Source organism: Phyllostomus discolor, chromosome 2 (assembly GCF_004126475.2).
Source record: "Phyllostomus discolor isolate MPI-MPIP mPhyDis1 chromosome 2, mPhyDis1.pri.v3, whole genome shotgun sequence".
In the NCBI taxonomy this organism is placed as follows: domain Eukaryota; kingdom Metazoa; phylum Chordata; class Mammalia; order Chiroptera; family Phyllostomidae; genus Phyllostomus; species Phyllostomus discolor.
Genome location: NC_040904.2, coordinates 33,785,176 through 33,811,304, shown reverse-complemented (window position 1 = coordinate 33,811,304; position 26,129 = coordinate 33,785,176). Strand labels below are relative to the sequence as shown.

At 40.5% G+C, this 26,129-nt stretch overlaps 1 protein-coding gene and 1 pseudogene across 5 annotated transcripts in view; both read left to right on the top strand.

The window, feature by feature from the left end:
- TNIK (TRAF2 and NCK interacting kinase) overlaps nt 1-26,129 on the top strand; it is a 349,252-nt gene that overhangs the window by 311,262 nt on the left and 11,861 nt on the right. For all 5 annotated transcript variants that reach the window (XM_036017691.1, XM_028505308.2, XM_036017690.1 and 2 more), the window contains 7 exons: nt 6,348-6,477; nt 12,655-12,819; nt 14,819-14,930; nt 15,718-15,888; nt 17,552-17,695; nt 22,644-22,778; nt 25,841-25,941. In XM_036017691.1, the coding sequence (XP_035873584.1) occupies nt 6,348-6,477; nt 12,655-12,819; nt 14,819-14,930; nt 15,718-15,888; nt 17,552-17,695; nt 22,644-22,778; nt 25,841-25,941 (958 nt within the window). The remainder of the gene's footprint in view (nt 1-6,347; nt 6,478-12,654; nt 12,820-14,818; nt 14,931-15,717; nt 15,889-17,551; nt 17,696-22,643; nt 22,779-25,840; nt 25,942-26,129) is intronic.
- LOC118498810 lies at nt 1,861-4,794 on the top strand (annotated as a pseudogene).

Sequence of the window (26,129 nt, the reverse complement as noted above, 5' to 3'; positions counted from 1 at the left end):
CGGTCCTGACCCCGATGTCCACCTTGGGGATGATGATATTCCTCCCTAGACCTGCGGTCGCCTCTGCCCTCCCGTCCATTGTTCAGGTTCTGGCCCTGTGAGTGTGTGGCAGTGGGACTCAGGTCATGCTGTATCCCCACTGCCCTACAGCCCTTTCCGTCCCTGGGGCCCGTCCTTGTCCCAGCATATGCTGCAGCTGAACTAGCCTCATCAGTCCTTACCAATGCCTGGCAGGCTGTCAAAATGTTGTTTCTTTTCCTGAAATGACCTCTCTCTTTGCCCCCCATGCTCATGTACATCCTGCCTCATTTGAATATTTTGTGTTATGTTTTAACACTTTTCTGGATGCTAACCTCTTTAGTTTCTGAATCCATGTTTTCCTCAGCTTTTATATTTACTACCTAGTGCCAAACCAAGGGCCTTTCATATGGCAGGTGTTCAGTAAATGTGTATTGAATTGCATTAAATCAATACTTGCAGGAACACTTTGACAAATGCAATTAGAGGAAAGTATTGTTTCAAACCTGTGGCCTAATTACAGTAAATTTCCTATAGTTTACCTCTAATCAGTGGAGGCGTTTTGTTTTTTACAGTCTTTGTAGGATTTGACAATCAGCGTTTCCTTCCTATCCAGACTCTGTATCAGAAAAATAATTTTGCAACTAAGGATTATTTAACTATAAAATGCTATATTTGTTTTAGCCTTAGTATGTTTTAATCATTGCCTTTTTAAAATTCTTTTATTATTAATAAGTTCTTTTAGAAGTTTTAGATTTACAGAGCAATTGAGCAGATAGTACAGAGAATTCCCATGTTACTCCCCCCACCCCTGCACACAGTTTTCCTGATGGTGTTACAGTGTGTGGTACGTGTGTTACAATTAAGGAACTAATATTGGCACAATAACTAAAGTCCATATGCAGATTTCTTTACTTTTTTACCTAATTACCTTTTCCTGTTCCAGGATCCCATTCAGGACACCACATTTCCCTTAGTTATTTAGTAGCCATGTCTCCTTGGACTGCTCTTGGCTATGACAGTTTCTTACACTTCCCCTGCTACTCATGAACTTGGCAGTTTTGAGGAGTTCTTATTAGGTATATTACAGAATGCTCCTCTATTGGAATTAGTCTGATGTCAATTTCATGATTAGACTAAGGCTGTGGTTTGGAGGAGGAAGGTAACAGATAACATGTTATTTTTATCACATCATGCCAAGGGTATATACTGTCAACATGACTTATGACTGTTGACATTGACCTTGATCATCTGGCTGAGGTAGTGATTGTCGGGTTTCTCCAGCGAAAAGTGACTTCCCCTCCTTTCCTTACTGCACTCTTTGCAAGGAAGCCGCTGTGGACACAGCTGCACGTAAGGAGCAGTTATGCCCCCCTCTTGTAGGTGGAATGTCTGCCGCGATATGTTTGGAGTTCTTCTGCACAGGAGATTGGTCTTTCCCCTCCATTTATGAGCTTATTCGATCATTTCTATCACTATGGACTCATGGATATTTATTTTATACTTTGGATTATGATTCAAACCTTCTTCATTTTGTGGCCCAAATGGTTCCAGCTATAACCACAGGAAGCTCTGGTGTATCATTGCCTGACATCCCCCATCAAGCACTTCCTTAGTTTCAGACACTATAAGATTTTCCAGGCTCATCTTCTATATCCCCCCTTCCAATCCTGATTCCAACTATTTCTCCAAGGAGTCCTCATTTCTTTTATTACAAATGATATTAGAAACCAAGACTTGGGCACTAGGTGTGCTCATTGCTATTGGACTATCATTTATTTTAGGCCCCCTTGACTGACAGAGCAAGGATATGTATGTGTGTGTATTAACCCACATACACGCACATATCTATCAATATTTCTGTATATAGTCATGCACAGCTTAACAATGGGGAAATGCAGCATTAGGAGATTTCACTGTGTAAACTTCATGCAGTGTACTTACACATATCTAGATGGTATAGCCCACTACCACACACCTATATGGAGCTGGAGAAACCTGCGGACACCTAAGTGGAAATATCCAACAGGAAGTTGAGTAAATGAATTTCTGAGTAACAGTATTGGATATATTAATTTAGGGTTATTCCACACACAGGTGATGATTATAAATGGTTGTAGATAAGCACTTTCCCAAAGGTTATGTATAGCGAAGTAGAATCCTGGGTACCGGTAGCATTTAAGAAGAGCCCATGAAGAAAACAGATAGGGAATGAAGAGTGAGAGGAAAACCAGAGAAAAGTTGCATCTTAAGAACTAGAGGAGAGAGAAGGATGGAGTGGGATGATTAGTAATCACAGACACAGGCAAGAGGCCAAACACCACAAGAATCAAAGAGTAATCATTGAATTTGCGAGCTAAGAAATGACTTAAAGTGTTTCCTGAGGTGCTTGAAGTCGAGCATAGGAAGCAACCATCTGAGGAATGAATCATAGTTCACAAGAAGAACTTTAAGAAAAGAGAGAAATTTAGACTTCTGCTTCCAGTTCTTTGTTCAAGAAGTAGCTCTTGGAGGTAGCGTGTGGCTTAGTGTGGTCTTTGTCAGCTTCCACCATGGCGTACCATGGCCAGGGCCAAAAAGTGCAGAGGGTGATTGTGTGGCCATCAACATCATCTTCAGATACTTGCAAAATAGATCTTGGATTCAGGAGTGGCTTTATGAGCAAGTGGATATGCATCTAGAGGGTTGTGTCATTGGTTTTGATGAGTACATGAACCTCATGGAGTGAAGAGAGATTCACTCTAAAAGAAAGTCAAAAAAACAACTAGGTCTGATCATGCTAAAAGGAGACAATATTGCTCTGCTCCAAAGTGTCTCCAACTAGAAGTGACTAATGAACTGAGAAATTGTTGCGAAGAAATACAGTTTGTGTTTTTTAGGTGTTCTTCGTTGGGAATAGTTCTTAAAGATTTATTCCTATTGCTTTGATTATCTGTATGTTATTACCAGGTGACAATAAATGCTATGGGGTTGTTTTTATTTAAAAATGTACATTGATTCTTTCTAAGAAAAAGAGAGAAATGTAAGTGTGAAGAGTAAGTACAGGTTAAGGTCAAGGAAAACGATTTAATGAAATGAGAGAGAGGAGAGATCTTACAATGATTGTTGGTCAGAAAAAAGAGCCAGTACAGAAAGAGGGATTGTGAAAACACAGGAAGGAAGCGAAGAAGAAGCAATAACTTCAATTACCGTTGTCCCTCTGCTCTTCTGTTTAGCTGTGTCACTAAATTAGAAATGCCATATCGCTAAGTAATTGTTTTGTCTTTGCCCATCACTATGTGTCCCTTGTTAGTCTCTCAACCTCCATGAGATTACAGTCCTCTAGAACTTGAGAATTATGTCTTACTTTTAAAATATTTTTTCTAGTATCTAACACAATGTGTATCAGACAATAAACTTTTAATAAGTATGTGAATGAATGAATAAATGAACATCCAAAGAGCTGATAAAGATTGACATGTCAGAGCACTGAGCTCTAAGCCATAAAAGAACCATGCAGGGACAGAGAGGTTAAAGGACATCCAAGGGAAATTCATCTCTCAAAAGCCAGGAGAGAAAGAGGGACAGAGGGGAGTGATCAGTGACAGGTAGAGCAAGAAGTCCTCTTCCATGATTTAAAAATGTTCTGCAATCCCCGAAACATGAACTGTGGCATTCATTTAGTGTTTTAAAAGGAAACACAGAGAGACGTGATTTGGAACATGCAGAAATTTATGGGACTTTTCCATAACCGAAAGCTCCTGCTTTATATCATACTACATAATAAGCAAAAAATTAATGGTCTGAGCAATTAATATGAGATACACAGAATAAACAAATATGTACAAAATATTCGCAGTGCAACATATCAGACCTACACATAGAACAACCTTAAACTATTGAAGAGAATTTGCCCACCATTTTAGAGGAAAATTGACTAAGGAAGAAATACAGATTATCTTTTATTCAATTTACAAGGAGTATTATTAGTAGAACTAACATTTTTTTAAAAAAAAACCTCAAAACAGCCTGAACTCCTCACTATAAAAATTTATCATAGATGAAGTAGTTCTGGCTCATAAAATTGATATAAAAACTGACCCAGGAAAAAAATAATCTCAGTAAAAACATTCAGCAAGAGCTGGAACTGGCAGTGGCTCACACTGTACACTGTAAAACTTACTATTGATTAAAAATTGACAAATCTTCTTAATAAAATGTATGCCTTTAAAACTGATCCGGAAAAAATTGGACTTGGTAGAAGTAATGATCACAGAAGCCCTTGGTGGATGACATGGACAAAAAAATCATGAATTGATATATCAAATCTTTATTATAAAACTTATATAGAAAATAATCAGAACCACTGATGATAATTTTAGTAAAATAACCCTGAAAATGAAAAAATTGGGGAAGAGTTTTACTGAGGTATGTGGAAAATTAATCAAGAAGTTGTCTTCATGGAATTAGATTTAGAAAATACTTTTTATGAAAATTCATCCATATTGATATATTTCTGATTAAAATGTTTGGGTAGAATCACAATATTGTCAGGATAAAACAGTAAGTGGAGCCAAAATACCTTTGATCTTTGAAATCCCATGGGACTCTCTACTAGTGAAAGACAACTTGATTACACAGAGGTGGCCACTGACAATCTAGTCCCCGTTGGTGGTCAAGAATGCCCACATGATGGAGGAAAAGTGGCTCCCTCCTAGGAGGCTTTAGCTCTTGAAAACTCCTTCATTTATTGATCTCTTTGTTCCACACCAGCTTGTCCCAAATAAGAATGTAAGTCAACTAAAAAAACACACAACACAAAATTTTGAATACATGGGTGAAGAAATCCTAGTTTTGAGAGCTAGTCTGATTTATTGACATAGCAATATGTCAGGAATTCACCACAGCAGTTTCTCCTCCCATGCCTCTGAAATGCTGTTAATAGCTCCTTGCTGGGAATGACATATTGAAAAGTGCTTCTTTGGAACTTTTTCCCAAACTTACCAGTTCTAACCCGTATTTTAATCATTCAATTCACTGTTCTGATTTAGTCATTGTGAAGTAAGTGTCTTGCTACACATTTTATTTTGGTCTGGACTCATCTTTTCATCTCTGTTTAGGATAAAAATCCCTGACAGACGCCATCTCTGCCCCAGAGATGTCATAAGTCTGGAGTGTTTCTTGCTTCTTGGATTGACTCTTTCATCAAGTACTTGGACTTTGATAGGATCCAAGTAACCAGAGATGTTTCTAAAATGTTTAAGAAACAATTAAAAGAACAAAATGGTAGAAGATATTGTTAATACACCTCATGAGAGAAACAAACATTGATACCTTTCCTATTTAAAAAAAAAAAAAACACACTTTCAAAAAGAGACAGCTGCGGAAGTAGCATGGCAGTCAGCGCAGCACTGAGAACAGAAACCTGGCCCGCGGGGGAGCCGCGCCACCTGCCTGGTGCTGCTTCCCCAGACCGCAGGACACACAGAAAATGTCAATCTCCACTGTCAGGGCCAGTGTCGAGCTCCTGTCACCTTCTCTATTATGTATTACACACCAGAGCAAGAAACACACTGGAAACAAATATGCCACAGTGTGGGATGATTACAGAGCTTTAAAAAAGAACGGAAGACTGAGTTAAACAGCCTCATTGACCGATGCCCTTAATTGCTATTTCCTCTTTAGAACTAGTGTAAAACTCATTGTTTAGACAGTTGATTTTTGCACTTCTACTCTGTGTTAACTCTGTGCCGTGTGTACAGGGCTGAGCAAAGGGACAAGGACTCTTTCCTCATGAGTGTATGTCGTAGTGAGAGACAAGGAGAATGTTAAAAGAGAGTCAAAAATATAGAGAACTACCAATTGTGATAAGCATTACACAAGAAGGGTAGAGAAAGGAGAGGGTCCAGTGGGATAAGACACAGATAGGTAGTGATAAAGGCTGCTCAGGCTAAGTATCATTTAAGGTGAAATCAGATTCATGAGAGCCAGGGTAGGAGAAAGACTTCCTGGCAGAGAGAACTGCGAGTGCAAAAACACAGGCCAGGGTGCCTGCTGGTCACAAGAGGGGCAGGGAGATCCTGCAGAGCCCAGGCCCTTGCTCTGGCTGCTGGGTGGAAAGCAGGCTGAGAGGGGACGTTGAACTGGTGTCCCTGAAGTGGGACACCAGTTCAGGCATCAGTGCAACATTAACAATAAATGTGGAATACATGGAAGGCCAGTGGACTAGATACTTAAAAATGGTTAAAATGGTAAATTTTATGTTATGCATGTTGTACCACAATAAAAAAAATGAACATGGACAGCAAACAGCATTCCCTCAACGTGAATATTATCCTTTCCCATCTCAGACCAACGGGCGCCCCCGGGGGCACAGAGCAGTACAACGTGGGAATGGTCGGCACGCACGGGCTGGAGACCTCGCACGCGGATGCGTTCAGTGGCAGCATTTCAAGAGAAGGAACCTTGATGATAAGAGAGGTAAGTTGGTATAAAAACTGTGGAGGGGAAGTACATTTCTTAATTGGTGTTTATATTAGAGTTTTCCCAGAGTGTGCTTATGGCATGTATTTTAAGTATGAGGGTAGGGGGCTTGTGTTTTTCTAAATGGTTGAGTGATTTTAATTGTCCACCGCCTTCTTTCCTGTATCCTTCTGAGCTTTCACAGTGTGACTTAATTCCATTAGTCCAATTCTTTTGTAGGAGCTATGCATATAGGAATATAGAATTTGAGCCTGAGGATGTAAAACTGACAAACCCAGGTGTTTTGCTCTGAATAGCATCTTTAGCCTGGTTATGCCTCCTCCTCTCATAGGTTTATCCTTCTGAATTTTATGTAGAAAATGCTCGGTAGTTCCAAGAACATCTTATCTAGTTAAATCAACATTTAAGACTATGAAGCTGTATTGGTGAAAAAACAAAGACTCATGTACCTTAGCACTTCGATTATTTTTTTAACTTTGGGAGCATCATTTCATTTGGGAGGGGGGTACACATGTTTCCTTTCACCTGTCCCTTCGCCACACAGAATCAGTGCTAACCAGAAGGGTCGTGCCAAATTATGTATTTTTTATTTTTTTATTATTTTTATTAATGTTCAAATACAGTTGTCTTCATTTTCCCACCACCATTTTCCCCTGCCCCACCCACCCCCACCTCCCACCCCTAATCTTTGGCTTTGTACATGTACTTTGACAACCCTTTCCCTTCTTTCCCCCATTATTTCTTCCCCTTCCCCTCTGGTTACTGTCAACAAAACAAAAAAGCAAGCAAAATATAACCAGACATTGAAATTAAGGACAAATCATAATTCTTCTTTTCTTCCTTTTTACATCATCGTTATCATGCAAGTTTGACACCAGGTCTTTTCTTGGAAAGAAAGTAATGGCTGATGACATTGGGCAAAAGTTATTTGATCTCTCTTCCTGCATCTTTTTTATCATGTGTAAGTTTTCATAAATAATAGCATATGACTCATCACGAGATCAGGAGGATTAAGTGAGTTAAGACATGTAAGCATTCAATACATGCTAACTCTTTTATTTCATTCTCTCCATAGAGTTGAGCTCTTTTTTTACGTGTTATTACTCCCCACTCCTTTCTCTGAAACATAAACATTTATCATCTGTCATTCTCCCTCCTCAGCTGGGACATACCGGGAAGCCCTAATAGCAGGCTTTGCTCTTCAGAAAGTCAGGGTCATCTCACTTTTATGAAAAAGTAAGGTACAGTAGTTTTAGGATGAATAAAGCCATTGAAGAAATAATTGGCAGCAGGGCTAAAACTGGAAGAGTAGTTCACAAAGCAACTTGTTAGAGTTTCATTTTATGGCCTTGCTGAATCTTTTAAGTAGACTTTAAAGAGTCCTCTCACATAAGCCTGAAATGAAAAATGGACCTGGCTACTGAAGTTGACATTGGACAGTGCCGGTGTATAAATCTTCCAGTGTGGTGAATGGACAATTCCAGCACATGTGTGGAGGGCTTCTATCACTATGGCTTGCCACCTGAGAAAACATGAGGGGGAATGTTCTGGAGTGAGTTACTCCCTGACTCTAAATAAAAGGATCCTGATTTCTAATGTGGTTTAAAATTTGCTTGAATCTTTACAACGGAGTCAATACCTGGAAGCAGATATTGTAGCCACATTTCCAGTTCATGTGGCAGACACATCCAAATGGCTGCATGTTATTTAAAGCGCTCCAATGTTCTTTGACCACAATCAATCACTTTGAAACTAGGATTCACCACTATCTCCTATGAATTAGATCTGTTGGGGCTCTGAAATCTTTTTATCCTCTCAATTTTTTTTTACTTTTTATTTATTGATTTTAGAGAGAGAGTGAGGAGGGAAGGGAAGGGGGCGGGGAGAAACGTCAACTTGTTCCACTTATTCATGCATTCGTTGGTTGATTCTTGTGTGTGCCCTGACCTGGGGTCAACCCCACAGCCTTGGTGGATCACGATGTTGCTCTGACCAGCTGAGCTACTCGGCCGGGACTCTTTATCCTCTCAGTTTTTAAATTCTACCTTTCCCAAATGTGGACTTTTAAAATAGCAAAACTTAATTTGAAATCCATTAAAAGTGTATATGAGGTCTGTCCAGAAAGTATGCAGCCAGGTACTACGACAAATAGAGACATTTATTGAAGAAGATACAAAATACAAGAAACATTGTACACAGAACAAGGATGCCTCAGTCTCCATCAAAGTAGGCATGTTGGCATCTCACACCATTCTGCCAGTTGCCATCAGCTGCCCCATTGTATTTTCCTGAATCTCATCAATGGTCTGAAATCTCTTCCCTTTCAAAGGTGATTTTAGTTTTGGGAAAAGTCAGAAGTAGCAGGGTGCCAAATCTGGGCTGTCAAGGGGCTGAGTCACCTGGGTGACTTGATGTTTTTCCAAAAAATTCTGCACAAGATGTTATGCATGAGTGGGCACATTGTCATAATAAAGCTGCCAATCACCAGTTGCCCATACCTGCAGCCTCCTGAATCATCCAAATAGTTTCCATGGAGGACCATTCAAGTTTAATGCAAAAGTTGATGCAGATTCATTGTTCTACTCATTCTGTCATTATGAATTCGATGGCCACACAGTACACATGCTCACTCAACAGTGTCTGCCACCCTCACCTGACCAAATACAGTGAAGTCATCATTGTTCACACATGTACATTCCAGTCCACTCTCCGTGGCTGCCAGGTTACATCAATTTTGTGCAAACCATTCTTGTTATATTAACAATGGTTGGACTTTTTCTGAACAGACCTCATATAGTAAAAAAAATAAATGCAAATTAAAGTATGTCCCTGACAATAAATAAGAAAATAAAAGAAAAACTTATTATAATGGAACTTAGTTTATAAGGTGCTATTAGTTTAGTCCCTGAGATGAGCATCAAGGAGTGCTTGCTCAACTCATCCTTCTTATGGGAGTGGACTAGCTGGTTGTATAGGAACGTACTGTCTCCCCTTCCCGTGATCTTGTCCAATGCACAAATTAGCCCTTACAGTGCACTCCCCTGCCCCTGTGTTTCTGCTTTCACTACCATATGGCCCCACCAGACCTCTCTTTACTCTAGTTCTAGAATACACCACACCAGCTGTCGCCTGTCTCTTTGTCCACAGGGCCCATCTGCTGGAAGAACTGTTCTCCCTTCCCTACCACTGCCCCTTCTTCACTGAGCAGCCGGTGTGGGTCTGGCTCAGCCTCCCCTTTCTCCTTGAAGCCTCTCCTGGGATTCCATGGGCCTCAGTCCTTAGCACCTTCATTACTGACCAGCTGATAACCTCTCCAGGGTCTGTCCACCCCAGTGAACCAGAACACTAGCTTGTATCATGAAGCCTCTATTGTTTCCAAGTAATAGGAAAAAGAACCCACATGAAACAGCTTAAGGACAAAAGTGGAGTAGGTATCAGAGATGGGGAATAAAGATTCAGAGGTCTTTCATTGAAGGACACCAAAGGCAGAGTGGGTTGGGACCCCATGTGGGGCTATGCAGGCTCTGAAAAGTGATCAGGAGCTCAGGCAGCTTCTCACGTGCACATCTCTGGCACCTTTGCTGTTTCCTCCACATGTTTCCTGTGTTCTGTGCCTCCACTGACCAGCTTTCTCTCCCTCCACGTGCACGTGCTCTCATCCCCCAGAACCCCCGTTGTAGGACAGTCGCCACATCCCAGCTCAGCTGTCCAGCAGAGACTGACCAATAATCCTCAGTCCTAATAGTAAATTCCAGTGGGAACCGGATCCTCCTTGGCTCAGGTGTCCACTCCTGGTCCAGTCACCTGAGAGCAGAGCCACCTGGCATGGCAGCCACCCAGAGCACCTGGGCTTTGCCACCAGACAGCCTTGGTTCAGACCCTGATTTCACCACTGGAAACCTGTGTGTCAGTTGGGGCATGTTAATTGAACTTTTTACATTGAAGTTCTCCATCTATGAAATGAGAAGCTGATCCATGGTGTTATTGGGAGGATATAAGCATAGAGTGTTTAGCATGGTCCCAGGCATGTGTTGAAACATCTTAGTGTCCACCCTCGTGGAAATGGTGAGGGCATGAAGATTATAGAGATCCGAGGGGTTCTGTTAATAAGGCCCTAGCGGCCCAGGGCTATTGTTCACTTACTTTTGTATTCCCAGCAGAATGCCTGGCACAGAGAAGATATTTAAATCTAAGGAGGTGCTGGTTGATTGAACAAAAGGGTGATGACCCAGAAGTGGGAAGATTCAGGGGTCATTGCTGGGTTCCTTCTAGCTTCTCCCTGTCTGGGCCATTCCCCTTGATGAGCCTCTTCGGGCCTAAGAGAACCCCTGTGTCCACATCAGTTTTTGACTTGAGGCAGAATGCTGCTGATAGAATAGAGACTGCAGAACTCTAGAGATAAGGTGTGATTTATGCTCCTGGAAAGTTGGGGGAAATATTCGAAAGCTTTCCAGTATTTGAACAGAAGTTAGAAAAACAGAGAAGCTGCCCAGTACACATAAGAGAGGGACAATAAAATACATCAGTATGGAACCCCCAGAATGTCATTAGCTGGTGTAATGTTCAGATGAGCCCTGTGGCAAAATGAATCCAGAAAATGCCTCTCTCTGGGACACATTTTATAGGCCAGAAGCATGTGGACAAAAAATATAGAGGTCACTAAGGCTTTGCAGTTACTTCTCAAGCTGCCTAGTAACATCAATTACATACATCCCTTCTGGGACTTGAGAGTCTGCTTATCTTGCAAAAGAAAGGAAAAGAAAAGAGGAAAAAAAGCACCTCTTTTCCCTTCTAGCTAGAGGCAGGTGCAGAACTGGAGTTACAAAAACAAGACAGTTTCTGGAACGAAGAAGCCAGTCTGATGAGGTGGTCACAGAAACAGCATGAACCCTTGCCCACAGCAGCCAGCCCCAAACAAGACAGGGAACGCATCTACCTTGTTCCTGATGATTCCTGCATGTTCAGCAAAACGCCTCACATTTAGTAGGCCTCAAAGATGTTGGGTAAACAAGGAAAGAAAAGGCAAGGAAGGGAATCGTTACTAAGCCAGGTGTGCTCTAAGGGCCCTCAGTGAGCTAGTCACGTGAGTGTTAACTTAAAAAGCGCAGTGCTAGCCAGGACTACAGTGTGGTGGCCATTGGCTTTTAGGGAGAACAGTTGTCCTTCAATCCCGTAATTTGTCCCTGAGATTTTAGGAAGGAGGCTTTGCTCTCCCAGGCAGTGATTTACAACGTGTTGGGTCAGGCAGTTCTATCAGTAAAACTGTTAGAGCGTGCCACAGAATACAGTGTATTTATTTACAAATCCTATATTTGTCCTTCTGTACTAACATATTATGTACGTTATAAAGTACCTTTAAAGAGCATTAAAAAGAGATACATAAATGGTATTTCAAATGCTTTACTAGTCATGATGGCTTCATTTTTTTTTTTTTTTTTACTGGGTGCTATCACAAGGCACCATAGCTGCTTCTGAGAAATTCAGTATTAGTGGTAGTAGATTGTAAATCCATATTTTCAAGTAATCTTTGGATCTTCATTATGTTTTGGGTTTTTTTGTTTTGGGGGGGGTTTAGAGGAGAAGGTTGGTGATTTTTTTTTTTGGTAATTCCTGTCAGATCTGATTAAACATTGTTTTGACTTCGTGACTGCCAAAGAACCCTGTGAGTTGGGTATCATCCTGCATTTTCTTGGTGTACACACGTGCATGGACTATTAGTACCATCTCATCCCACTGCCTCTTTTCAGCAGTACTTCAGAGCATGTGTCTGTTGTGTGGGTCTGTGTCATTATAACCTAGTAACATGACCCACAAATTCCATCAATTGATGCGCGTGCACAGGAACACACACACAAATACTTGCAAGTGCGGGCCCTACCCAGCCCCCACCTGCAGCATTCCTGTCTTCCCACAGTGAACCCCCACATTGTGTGTGACCCCGGACTGCCCCTCCTGCAGCAGCATCAGACCTCAGGGGCAGTCCGTATACTAAATATTAGCAAAGCTTAATGTCTTTCTTATCTTCTTAGGTAAAATAGACATATGAATGGAATCTTCCCACACTCCAGTGGGTGGATGTGGAGACGACTTCACCTGTGCTGTGTGAGGGTGAGGTCACTCTGTAGCCTTTGCTTCCCCCTCTGATGCCCCTGTGTGTTTGCCCCCCACCCCCAGACATCTGGAGAGAAGAAGCGATCTGGCCACAGTGACAGCAATGGCTTCGCCGGCCACATCAACCTCCCGGACCTGGTGCAGCAGAGTCATTCCCCAGCTGGGACCCCGACCGAGGGCCTGGGACGCGTCTCCACCCATTCCCAGGAAATGGACTCTGGGACTGAAGTAGGTGCTGGGCAGCAGCCATGACAGCTCTGCTCTCTTTCAGGGGGTTCTGAAACCCTTCTCTCTTCAAGAATGAGTCTTTGCTGAGCTCCCAGAAATGTGCTTGGTTGTTTTCTACTATATAGCTACTTATGCATATCCTCAGCTAGAGGAAACCGTAGAAGCAGAGCAGTGAAAAGTTCTCAGATACCATCTGGACCAACACCTGATTTTACAGATGAGGTTCACAGAGACTAAGAGCCCTGCCTGAGGCACAAGGCTGGTTTGTGACAGAGCTAAGACCAGTACTGGGACTTCCCACCTGCCCAGCCAGTGGTAGGAACTTCAGCCTATAGCGATTCCAGGGCCAATAGTTGAGATTCGTATTTACAAAAATTTCGTCAAACTAAGTTTGACTTATATGAAATGAGGTTGAAATGACTTTATGAAATGACTTTATGACTTTATGAGGTTGAAATGTATTTTATGAAAAATAAAAATCAATAAATCGATACATTCTCAAACTCCAAATAGATGCTTTGGAAACTCTAAACTGCATGAGAAAGAGAGAGTGGGACATTATCTTTCCTAGATAGAGAAGGTCCTGGAAAAAAGTCTCAACAGATGTGGTGTGTTAGGTAGTGCATGTAGATGTCATTGACCCCACTGACCAATAAGAAGAGCTCACAGCCCTCCTCGGTCATATTTCACGAGTAGTCCTATGAATCACAGTTAGGCCCTCCCTACATGGGTTTATAAAGCCTGTGCACTGTTGTTTTTAACGTTGTGCACTAATTTCTTATGATCCATGCTTTGGATTGTAAAGTTATAGAGGGAACAAGCTTTGTTCACCTAAAGGAAAAGAACATAGTGGCATATTCACAGACATATTCTAAAGATCAGAGGACCGCGTGGATGTGAAAGTCCTCTATTTGGGAGGGGGAGTCCTACCCTACAGAAGATGAAGTGGTCTTGATTTTATAAGGTGGAAGGGAAATCTTGAATTAAATCAGGTGGAATCTTCAAGGTTTTCTTCTTATGTGTTTAGGGATCTTGGGATGTTGATTATATTTTTAAGTAGATACCTAAAAATACAACTAAAAACATAGTTAAAGACATTTATACAAAATAAAAGAGGTGCTTCTTATGTTGAGTGCAGGTCTGTTTGTGACATTAAAAGAACTTGAAATAGTAGAAGGAATGAAGAGGACAGACAAAATGGAGAGATGGTCATTGAAGCTCCTTTTACAAAACTCAAACATGGAATATCGTCACATGAAGCCTAATGTTTGAGTTTACTGCTCCATAGTCTAGTTCTGACTTCATGTCTTCATGGTGCTTTCCAAGCCCTTCGGATTTATTTTTTAAGCCAGTCCTCAAGGTGCATTGCCTGCAAACTGGGTATTTTCATAAAGTCCCCAAGTAAGGGATGTGAATGTAAGTATCCTTTTAAGGGCATTGTCATGCTAAGGAAAAATCTTTTCTTCCTGCATGAAGTTGTCCCTGAACTAAAGATTGTAAGGCTTCTTGTAACCAATCCACCTGCATCACAAGGCTAGTGTGGAAGGGCCCAAGTCCCCAAGAGAGAGCCTTTGGTTAACCGTGTGCTCAAGCCAAGTGCAACTGTGAGGACATGCTTACTTAGTTTATTGCCAACTGCACCACCTTTTAAGAACAGTTGGTTGATATGAGATTGTTTTTACTTTAAGGGAGTAGTAAGCTCTGTCACCAGTCATCTTACCACATATTAAAGGGCCACATACGGTCCAAAATGTAATTTATTCACTGTAACTCTAGCAATCTGGTGATGAAACCCTGCAAAGGCACAGTGGCTAGTGAGTAATAAATACCAGGAGAAGCTGGGGAGAGAGGCATGCACTTTGACCGGGGTTTAGAGTGCGAACATCTGGACAGACTCAAGAGTCTATAATTATTTTAAAGCCCAAACAAAGTACTGTTAGTATTATTTGTTGCTGTAGTATTTATTGATGTGTTCTTATTCTTCCTGCTTTTTGGTTAGTATGGCATGGGGAGCAGCACTAAAGCATCCTTCACCCCCTTTGTGGACCCCAGAGTATACCAGACATCCCCCACTGATGAAGATGAAGAAGATGAAGAATCATCAGCCACAGGTATGTGAGATGGCCCTGGTATTTTAGAAACAGCTTGGCTTTCCTTTCTAGTATCACTCAATAAAAAATCAATCATTAACTAGTTCTGTAGTTAAGCCATTTACTCCTTAGGCCCTGTCTTAAAGGAAAGATTTTTATTTTTAATTATTACTTTTGTAGAATTCTTAAATTTTTTTCCTTTTTTTTATTTATTTAATTTCATTTCTGGTAGGAATCCAAAGGTTTCCAGGGGCCCTAGGAAAAGCTGTTCATCAGAGATCTCCAAATTTAGCACATATTTCTGAAGATCAATTTCTGGGTACAATGCTGTGCACGTAGTAGACAATAAATGCGTGTTGAGTTGTGTTGAGTTCTAGGTGTGTGCTTCCTACTGCAGAAGTCTGGCTGCTTTCAAGGAGAGTCTTGCTTTCTAGATTTCTGCACCTCGCTAATCGTCAGACTTAGGCCAATTTGTCAGTTGATTACATGGAATTTCAAAAAGTAATTCTTTCTTACCTATATGACAGGAGATGAAGGTGGTATATTTAATGTTGTCAGATGATTATCAAGTTCCTAAACTACTCAAGTGGTGCCCATAAGCCTGTTTTACTAATGGGTAAAATACTGCTTCTATTAGTGACTTATACTTTATTCTACTAAAAAAAAATGCAAAGTTTCAGAGTTTCTTTGCCTTTGCCTTAATGCACACTAAGCAAGAAGAAATCATTATGTTTTGAAGCTGCTTCTCCATGACTCCATTGGCTACTTTTTAAGGTGCCGCTGACTGCTCTGATTCTTTTTCCCAAAGCTCTGTTTACTAGTGAACTTCTTAGGCAAGAGCAAGCCAAACTCAATGAAGCAAGAAAGATTTCAGTGGTAAACGTAAACCCAACCAACATTCGGCCTCATAGTGACACACCGGAAATCAGAAAATACAAGAAACGATTCAATTCAGAAATACTTTGTGCAGCTCTGTGGGGTAAGTTGGTGCTCTCTGCTACTCAGTAATGAATTGACCCTCAAACATTTAAAGCCTGTGGATCTTACCATCAGAAGAGCTCTGCTGGAATCATGGGGGTCAGAGACCTGACTTGGAACTCTCTTGGCCTCAGGAGCAATAGAGAGCAGTTTTATATGTCACAGGAACTGATAGCCTAATTCTCAGGATGACAAAATGAGATTCAGAACCATCTTACATAAGTGGTGGACTCAAGCCAACAACAAACCTAGCTACCACCAATGTGCCCAGCACTGAGTAACGTGCCCCACTTTCTGTGATCCCTACAAATCTTATGATGGGAATAATGGTGTTACCTTTATTTCACAGCTGGAAAATTAGCCCAGCATATTTTAGTGAATTGCCGAAGGCCACTAGTAGTAGCAGGATAAAACTTGTAAAGAACAATAGATGATGAACCTTCCCTTTTAGTTCAAGACATCAACCTGTAGTGCTTGTGAAAATGATCTGCAGGTTTCAGCTGACCTCAAACTCAGTGTAGGCGTGATGAGATCCTATCAAAGCCCTGGTTGGTGTTACTATAAACATCTTGGACAGATCAAGGAAAACATGGCCCATCTCTGTACCCATCTAAAGGGTCACGCCAGATTTGGGCACTACAATTTTATAAAGACAAAGGTATTTCAGATGTTAGTGGTAAAGAGTGTAAAGCCCAAAAACCATTTCATGGGAGGCATAAGGGAGAGAAGTAAGGCTTCTCCTCTGGAGAAGAGATAGCAAGCAACAAGCAGGGCATGTTTAATACTGAATACGCAGATGAAAGAGCAGACACTGATGTTCCTCAGAAGATGGATATACAACCAGCAAAAGAAATTAGAAAGTTACCTGTTCATGAATATAACACATTGCACAGGGGACCTCTCAGTGTATATGTGTGTGCTGTGTGTTGGGGGGTGGGGGGCAGTGATTTGCTTAGGGATGAATTCTTAGTATTGTAGCTACCCAGACAAGACTGCATACCTGCCAGAGCTTTCTAATAGGGATTACTGTATGGAAGGTGGGCTGGACTAGATTTAAATACCTAAGAAGTTCCTTACAGTCAATATTTCTGTGATTCTCAGGCTATTGACACCTTTGCTTGAATTATTTTGTCATATCCTAACAGGGAACAGAACCTTAGGACATAGATTAAGCTGTGATATGAGGAGGAGGAAGGGTTTTTACTTCCAGAGGGGGTAGGTATGGATATGGGGCACTGTTGTGTGTTGGAAGTGGATAAGCTAGAAATCACTGCATGTGTAAGGTGTCCGTGAGCCTTGAGGAAATCTTGAAGTGGGATTTAGAGAGCCGAGAAAGGGAATTAGAGGGAAGGAACAAAGGCGAACCATGGTAGTTTCACAGCTGTGCCTAAGGCTCCTCTGGAGACAGACTCTTTATACTAGGTAGTAAATGGCTAGGTGTAATAAATGCTGCTACCACTTCATAAATTAAAACTAATTTCATTTCCAAAGAGACAGTAATTTAATTACTGCGTCAGAGCTTCCACTTCTGCACTCCCAGCTATAGTTCCTGCTTGCCCATTAGTTTATGTTTACAAGGCACCATTTCCTAGGTTTTACAGGGACCCCAGGTGCAGGTTAAAGCCCATACAAAGTCAGTCTTGAGGTGCTTCTTAAATTTGCAGGTGTAAACCTCCTGGTGGGAACTGAAAATGGCCTGATGCTTTTGGACCGAAGTGGGCAAGGCAAAGTCTATAATCTGATCAATCGGAGGCGATTTCAGCAGATGGATGTGCTCGAGGGACTGAATGTCCTCGTGACAATATCAGGTACGTTACTAGGGTGACCAAGGCCTCCAGGTCTGCACAGATAGGAAAGGTGATCACCTCATTTCTGAAGAAACAGTAAGTTCTGCCCTTCCCCAGCTAACAAGGGGCACAGTGAATTATAGCAGTATAGCCAGGGTGAGATCACCTGCATTTTGTAACTCTGGCAATTCTGACCTCTAAAGGTAAGTCTCTCTCGCTTGAAATCTGAATTAGGCAGGGACGTACCACAAAGGCTTACTTACCCCTGTGGGCCTTTACCCACCATCAGGACTCAGCAAGGGTGTTTTCAAGGTGCCTGCACCCCCGTCGTTGCCATCTACTCTCAGAGGGGAGAGATCAAAATGTAGGTTTCTGGGAGTGGGAAATTTTGTAAGCAGAAATGTCTCTGGTCCCTTTTCTCATAAGAACTGTTCTAGCTTAGAGTCCACTGATATTTTAGCAAGTGCCGCTGGCCCACTGGGTGACTGAGTCTGCAAAGAGATTTGACTGTGGGAATCGTTACTCCTATACTCTGAAGCTTTCTGGTTCCCAAAAAAGAGCTTTAAAAAAGATGGAGACAAAAGTGAGGAGATATGGGAAGTCTAGCCTGCACGCCAGACCAGGAGTCAGAATCCCTTGGGCTCAGGCACCCACTGTGTTCATAGCTCCTGAGGTGTTTCCAGTGTGCAGCCAAGTTTGAAAACCGTGGTTCTACATGCAGCCGTTGTTTAGCAGAGGCCATGCAGTGCTACTGGACTGAACCTTAAACAAAGTTTAATTCTTCAGCTGGACTTCTATTTTGAAATAAACGCCTTCACTTGATGCCGCAGCTCCCTCTTTCTTTTACCCTTCCACCAAATGCTCAGAGATTCATTTTCATATTCTCCCCACATAACAGTTAACCAAGAAATTCTTCTTATATTATCATTTGAGTTTAATTCAGTGTAGTCCTTTGTTCTGGTTAATTGCTTTCTTGATTACTACACTACCAAGTCAAATTTAAAAGTATTCCTCTGCTAGTCACCTACCAAAAGTGGAAACAATACCGGGAAACTCACATTCAGGCTCCATTATGTATTGAGTGACACGTTCCCATTTTTAGAAGTATAGGCATTTACTCCTCATGAGGCATAGGTGGGGAAAGAAGAAGATGAAAATAGGAGCCAAAGATTCTTGAACTCCCTTTGGGTCTGTGTTGGCATAGAAAGAGGGAAGCACTGACTCCTACTCATCCTAGCTACCATGATCAATATGTATTTCAGGCTCTTAATAACAAAAGGAAATAGTAACTGCACAGTGATTCCCTTCATTTACGTCATGAATGCACTCTCCTGTGAAATGCAGTATATGATTGCTTTAATGAATTTTCTTCTGGTAAATATTACATCTGTAAAATATAAAACATCTTTTGACACCTAAGAGAAATCAAAGGAAGATAAGTACCCAAGAAGTGAAACCCACAGGCCTAAATTTCTGAACACTTAGGAAGAGCCACCCCAAGGGATATTTTCTCATCTGGAGCACAGATGATCTCATGGAGTATCTTAAAGTGTGCTCAGTGTATACTCTTCAATGTTTTTAAGATGTTTTTTATCATACTAAAAAAGTCTTTATTCCAGGGTCACATGACCAAAGGGAATTTTTAAGGTTTTTTCCAAGTTCTCACCTATTTTTTCTTCTCTGTTTTTTGTTTGGTATTTCTTTCTATGATCTCGGCACCATAAATGCATCCAGTGTTGTTTTCTAAGCTCAGATTACCTTCATTGAACTTGTTCCTCTTGTTCCTTTACAAATTCCTTTTTTTTGTTAATCAGGTAAAATAAAACTACCACCAGCTATCATCTTTAAAGTAATAGAGGAGGTAAACAAGAGGCTCTCCATTAACCTGTGCTGTTAGGTTAGAAGGTGAGAGGAAGGCAGTCACACATACAGATAAAAGATCCAGTTGTCAACACTCTTACATGCATAGAGATCTAGAATATTCTGGAACTCTGATCCATCATTCTGTTATAGAATTAGGTCTTGCCTAGCATAATAGTCTCCACTTCCATCTATGCTGTCACAAAAGGAAAGATTCCTTCTTTTTTCCTGCTGCATGGTATTCCATTGTGTAAATGTGCCACAGTTTTTTAATTCATTCATCTAATATGCTAAACAAAAAAGCCAGTTGGTAAAAGACAAATACCATATGATCTCACCTATAAGGGGAATCCAATAAACAAAGTAAACTAATGAACAAAAGAGAACCAGAGGCATGGAATCATGGAATAGACTGACAGTGGTAAGAGGGGATGGGGAAGGTGGGAACTGTTTGAAAGAAGGTGAAGGGATTAGTCAAAGAACATATATGAAGGACCCATGGAAATGGAAAACAGCGTGTGAATTGGCTATGGAAGAAGGGCTGGGCTGGTCAGAGGAGGGTGAAGAAGGAAGAAATTGGGGCAGCTGTAATAGTATAAGCAATAAAACACACACAAAAAGAATTAGGCCTCACTGAGAGCAGCAGTATACTACTCTTTGTATAAAGAAGAGAGAGTAAGAATGCATGCTCAAATAAAATACAACCTGAAGGCAAAGACAAATTATAAAATAGTTACTTGGACTTCCAGCCAAGATGGAGACATAGGTAAACACACTTTGCCTCTGCACACAACTACAGCAAAAATTACAACTAGACTAAAAACAAATATCACCCAGATTCATCAGAAAATCAAGCTGTATGGAAGCCCGACAACTAAGGATTTAAAGAAGCCACATTCACCCAGATGGGTAGGAGGGTGGAGGCACAGAGAGGCGGTGGAATGGGCAGTCTCACATTCATGTGTGGTGGATGAAAACCTGGAGGGATACCTTGGGATCAAGTCATCTCTGCTCCAGACCAGACCACCCAGCCCGGGGTTCCAGCACCAGGAAGATAAGTCACCATAACTTCTGGGGGCAGTGGGGGTTGAGGCAGAAGATACTGCAGGATTCTCAAGAGACTCCTCTTAAGGGCCCACAACAGATATAGGACTCATGCAGACCCACCTACTCTGGGATTCAGCACCAGAACAGCAGTTGGAAGGGCACAAGTAGCATAAAGGGAGAAAGAGAAAAAGTGAGGTGACTGACACCTCACTTTTCATATAAGGGCTTGGTAATGATGAACTCCTTTAACTTTACCTTATCTGGGAACTACTTTATCTGTCCTTCCCTTCTCAATGATTTAGGTCCTTGCTTTTCATCACTTTGAATACATCTTGCCAGTCCCTTCAAGCCTACGAAGTGTCTTTTGAAAAATCAGCCGACAGTCTTATGGGAATTCCTTTGTAGATAACTCTCTGCTTTTCTCATGCTATGCTTAAGATTCTCTCTTTATCTTTATTAACCTTTGGCATTTTAATTATAATGTGTTTTGCTATGGGGCAGGTTGCCCCACCCTGGTGATTACTTGAGGCTCCACCCCACAAAAATTACAGGTGCCTTTTCTACAATAAGCCACGCTACTAAGACAGGGAGTCAAAGCAGATCTACCTAATACATGAAAACAAACACAGGGAGACTGCCAAATTGGGGAGACAAAGAAATATGGCTCAAATGAAAGAACAGAACAAAACTCCAGCAAAAGAACTAAATGAAATAGAGATAAGCAGCCTATCAGATACAGAGTTCAAAACTGGTTATCAGGATGCTCAAAGAAATCTGCAACAGCATGAAAAAGAACCAGGCACAACGGAAGGTCGCATTAAGTGAGATAAAGAAAAATCTACAGAGAAACAACAGTGGAGGTGATAAAGCCCAGGATAAAATCAACGATTTGGAACATAAGGAAGAAAAAAGCATTCAATCAGAACAGCAAGAAGAAAAAAGAATTCAAAAAAAGCAAGGATAGAATAAGGAACTTCTGAGACATCTCCAAATGTACCAACATCTGAATCATAGGGATGCCAGAAGGAGACGAGGAAGAGCAAGAAACTGAACACTTATTTGGAAAAATAATGAAAGAAAACTTCTCTAATTTGGCAAAGGAAATACACATACAAGTTCAGGAAGCACAGAGAATCCCAAACAAGTTGAACCCAAAGATGACCATAGCAAAACACATCATAATTAAAATGCCAAAGGTTAATAAAGATAAAGAGAGAATCTTAAGCATAGCAACAGAAAAAAGCAGAGAGTTACCTACAAAGGAGTTCCCATAAGACTGTCAGCTGATTTTTCAAAAGACACTTCGTAGGCTAGAAGGGACTGGCAGGATGTATTCAAAGTGATGAAAAGCAAGGACCTAAATCATTGAGAGGGGAAGGACAGATAAAGTAGTTCCCAGATAAGGTAAAGTTAAAGGAATTCATCATTACCAAGCCCTTATATGAAATGTTAAAGGGAACTATATAAGAAAAAAGAAGAATAAAACTATGAATGTTAAAAAGACAACAAATTCACAACTATCAACAACTGAATCTAAAAAGCAAACAAGCAGAACAGGAACAGAATCATAAATACTAGAGATCATTTGGGTGGTTATTCGCTGGCAGGGGGAATGGGGAGAATGCGGGGAAAGGTGCAGGGATTAATAGGCACAAATTGGTAGGCACAGAATAGACAGGGGAATGGTAAGAACAGTATAGGCAATGGAGTGGCCAAAGAACTTATATGCATGACCCAGGGACATGAACTATGGGAGGGAATTGCTGGAGGGAATGGGGGTACTAGGCAAATGGGGGCAAAGGTGAAAAAATTGGGATACCTGTAATAGCATAATCAATACAATATATTAAAAAATAAAGCAGTTATTTGTCAAAACAATTAGAGCTGTTTTAACCATAAGATTTGGGAGAGACACACTTTGACAATGCTGGAGACACTGGTTAATGTGCCTTCTTACACACACATAAATGAAAATAAATGGATAAAATAAAATGGAGATGAGGTAGGTTGAGAGAAAAAGCTGTTACAGGGTCTTGAAATGAAAGCTCTATTATTTCAACAGGAAAGAAGAATAAGCTACGAGTTTACTATCTTTCATGGTTAAGAAATAGAATACTACACAATGACCCAGAAGTGGAGAAGAAACAAGGCTGGATCACCGTTGGGGACTTGGAAGGCTGTATACATTACAAAGTGGGTAAGTCTCAAGATGCGGAACTGTTCTTCATACTCACCCTGAGTTATGCAGTTAAGTTCCATTCAGGTTTTTTCTATCATACATTGATGATGCACCAAATTAAGATGTTGCTGAAACCATAAGTATACTTGCATTATTTAAAAAAAAAAGATGAATGAAGTTGAAAGATTGCATTCAGAGTTAAGTCCTAGGCTCCAGTTTAAATATATATATATCCCACCCATTAAAATGATAATGAAGGAATAAAAATACCATAAACCTACAAGGACAAAGGGACCAGAAGAGAAACCAGCAAATGAGACGTCAACAAAATTGAACAAGAGTAGTTGGATGACTAAAAACAAACCTAGCTAACCAGGAAATGCTGAATTTTAAGTTTTCAGTGAGTAAATTCATCAAAATTAATCCAGTCACTTAACAGAACCCAGGAAGGCCCAGGATCTGAGGCCCCAGGTGTACCTGAGGCAGAAGCAGAGTCGAACCAAAATAGAAGCATTGCTGGAGAGTTAATGAGTAGCAAGTTCCTCCAGCAGCCAGTCAGAGAGCTACCCTCCCCAATTAAAACAGAAGACAAAAGGTAGTCACGGCCAATTTGATGATGGGAAATACTGAATTGTGAGGAGACACACACACACTCCATCCCCTGTTTAGCTCCTAAAATGTTGGCAGCCATGCTTAAACTGCCAAGCAAGAGATTGAGATTCATGTGTGGAGAAACTAAATGATCAGCCAGAAAAGATGTTCAGGTACTAACCTTTGAGATGCCATGAACAAAGCTTGGTGTCTAACTTCTTAAAGCAGAGCCCAGCAGTCAGTAAGCCTCCGTATCAGACATGGGAAAATCCACTTACAGATAGGAAACTTAGAAATGACTTGAGAGGGACCAAGGACAATGAGGAGTAGAAGAAAATTTTAAAGAAAGAAACAACTTCAGAGAGGCCATCAAAACTGTTTCCATAAAAAGAACAAGGAGGGCTATCAAAACTGTGGAGCGAGGTTGAGGGAAGTCATTCAAAAAGCAAAAAAACAAAAACAAAAAAACTTGGAAATTAAAATACATTGGCAGGAGTAAAAATATAACAGAAATTTTGGAAGATAAAGATGAGAAAACTTCTAGAAAGTAGAACAAAAAAATTAGGGGAATAAGTGGAAAGTTAAAAAATAATCAGTCCAAGTGGTTCAAAATCTAGGTAACAGGAGTTTTAGAAAAGAAGAAATGGAAAGTGAAGAAAGTTTCAAAGAAAGAATATAAGAAAATTTTTATAACTAAAGTCTTGAAATCCCAAATTAAAAGAATTGAGTACCCAGAAGAGTGAATGAAAAAAGAAGACTCACAACAAGATATATCAACATGATATTTCAGTCCTTAAAGCTTCCAGACTATATGTAAATAAATAAATTAACTGACAAACAGTTTATCTATAACAGACCCAGAATCAGGTGGCCTGGGACTTACAACAGTACTAGAAAATTAGCAGACAATGGAGCAAAGCTTCAAAATTCCAAGGGAAAAGTTATTTTCACCCAGTATTTTATAATTCGCCTGCATTCGTCAGAGTTCTCCAGAGAAACAGAACCAATAGGGTATATGTACGGGTGTATGTATCAGTCCAAATGGAGTAGAACAACGGAGGGTTCCAGAAGAGGTACATTCAAGAAAAATAAAATGTTACTAATAGGTTGCCTGCCACGTTTGATTGTAGTGAAGCATTTACAGCATTCGCAGAAGGTTTCCACGTGCTTAGAGATACATAGAAAACAAGGACAGGAAGACAAGAAAGGAAATGGAATTATGGTATACTATGTGCTTCATCTGTGAGCAATAATAATTTGAACACAGATCATTGAATTAGCCAAAAATTTAAAATACAACTATATGGAGGGTGTGGGGGAGGAAGAAGTGTGTGTTTAAGAGAGACCTAGAGAGAGGAAATGGTTGTAAGAAACTGGATCTCTTCCATACTACAAAGTCAGTGTATAACATCTACAACTGAAAAAATCAGTGAATACATAATAGGGATGTTATTGAGAAATATGGAAATAAATTGCCAACGAAGTAGTTGAAAGTATATTAAAGACAGAATGTGTAGTCAGAAGGGACATGTTACAGGAAAAGAGCTCAAAGAGCAAGACTTTGGTGTTATTCTGGAGTTTCCAATTTCTTTAGAACACAGAATATTCTGTTTGTTCAGATAATGCATAAAAAATGTAAAAAATGTAAAATGTCATATGTACTGTCTTAGTCTGTTCAGGCTGCTATAACAGAATACTACAGACTGGGTGGCCTACAAACAATAGGAATTGATTTCTCACAGTTCTCAACACTGGGAAGTCCACCCAAGATCAAGTCACTGGCAGAGGCACTGCCTGCTGAGGGCTCGCATCCCGGTTCCCAGACCACTGTCTTGTCGCTGAACCTCACCTACCAGAAAGGGAGAGGGCTTTTTCTAGGGCCTCTTTTATAATAAGGGCACTAATTCCTTATAAATTTCTAGTAACTGGAATTCAAATTTAAATAATAAGCAAACAGAAGCCTTTGTGTCTCTACCCATTTGCTAGTTTTTCTACCAGCTCTCAGCTACGTACTTACATGTGGATGGGTATAAAAGTCAGGAAAGGAAATGTTAAGGGTTGTTAAATAGATTTTTATTACAATAAATAGCTCATACCTAGACCTAGTGGTTAAAAAAAGTCCTAAGCCAGTTACATCTTTATATGAAGAGCCTCCAGTATAAAGCAAAAAGCCCCAAGTATTATGTAAACCAAGTATACTAAAGGTAGTTAAATCTGAATCTACAACATAAGCAGCTCCCACACCAACTGCATCACCCTCAGTTACAGTTTTCCATGTAGTGGGGCAAAACAGGTTTACAGTTGTGAGTACACAAAACACAGTTTAATCTTGTATTTTTATTTATTAATTATTTATTTTTCCAGATGAACAACTGTGAACCTACTTTTGCCCCACCCCATATATTTGCATGTTATAGCTTACACATTCATTAACACAAAAACTTGAATGAATTGATATGCTTTTTTAACATATAATTTTTCTGTTATAGTTAAATATGAAAGGATCAAATTCTTGGTGATTGCCTTAAAGAATGCCGTGGAGATATATGCTTGGGCTCCGAAACCATATCATAAGTTCATGGCATTTAAGGTAAGCAGGCACATGATTACCTAAAAGGTGCTTGTTTTAGTCTTTTTTTCAATTTGTGGTTCCTACCATTTGCCAAAGTGGTCTGTCTTGCATGTAGACTAATATTAATATTCTTGTACATAATAAAGCTTTTTCAAAAGTATAGAAATGCTTAGATTTATTATTCTGAATGTAAAGACTAAGGATTA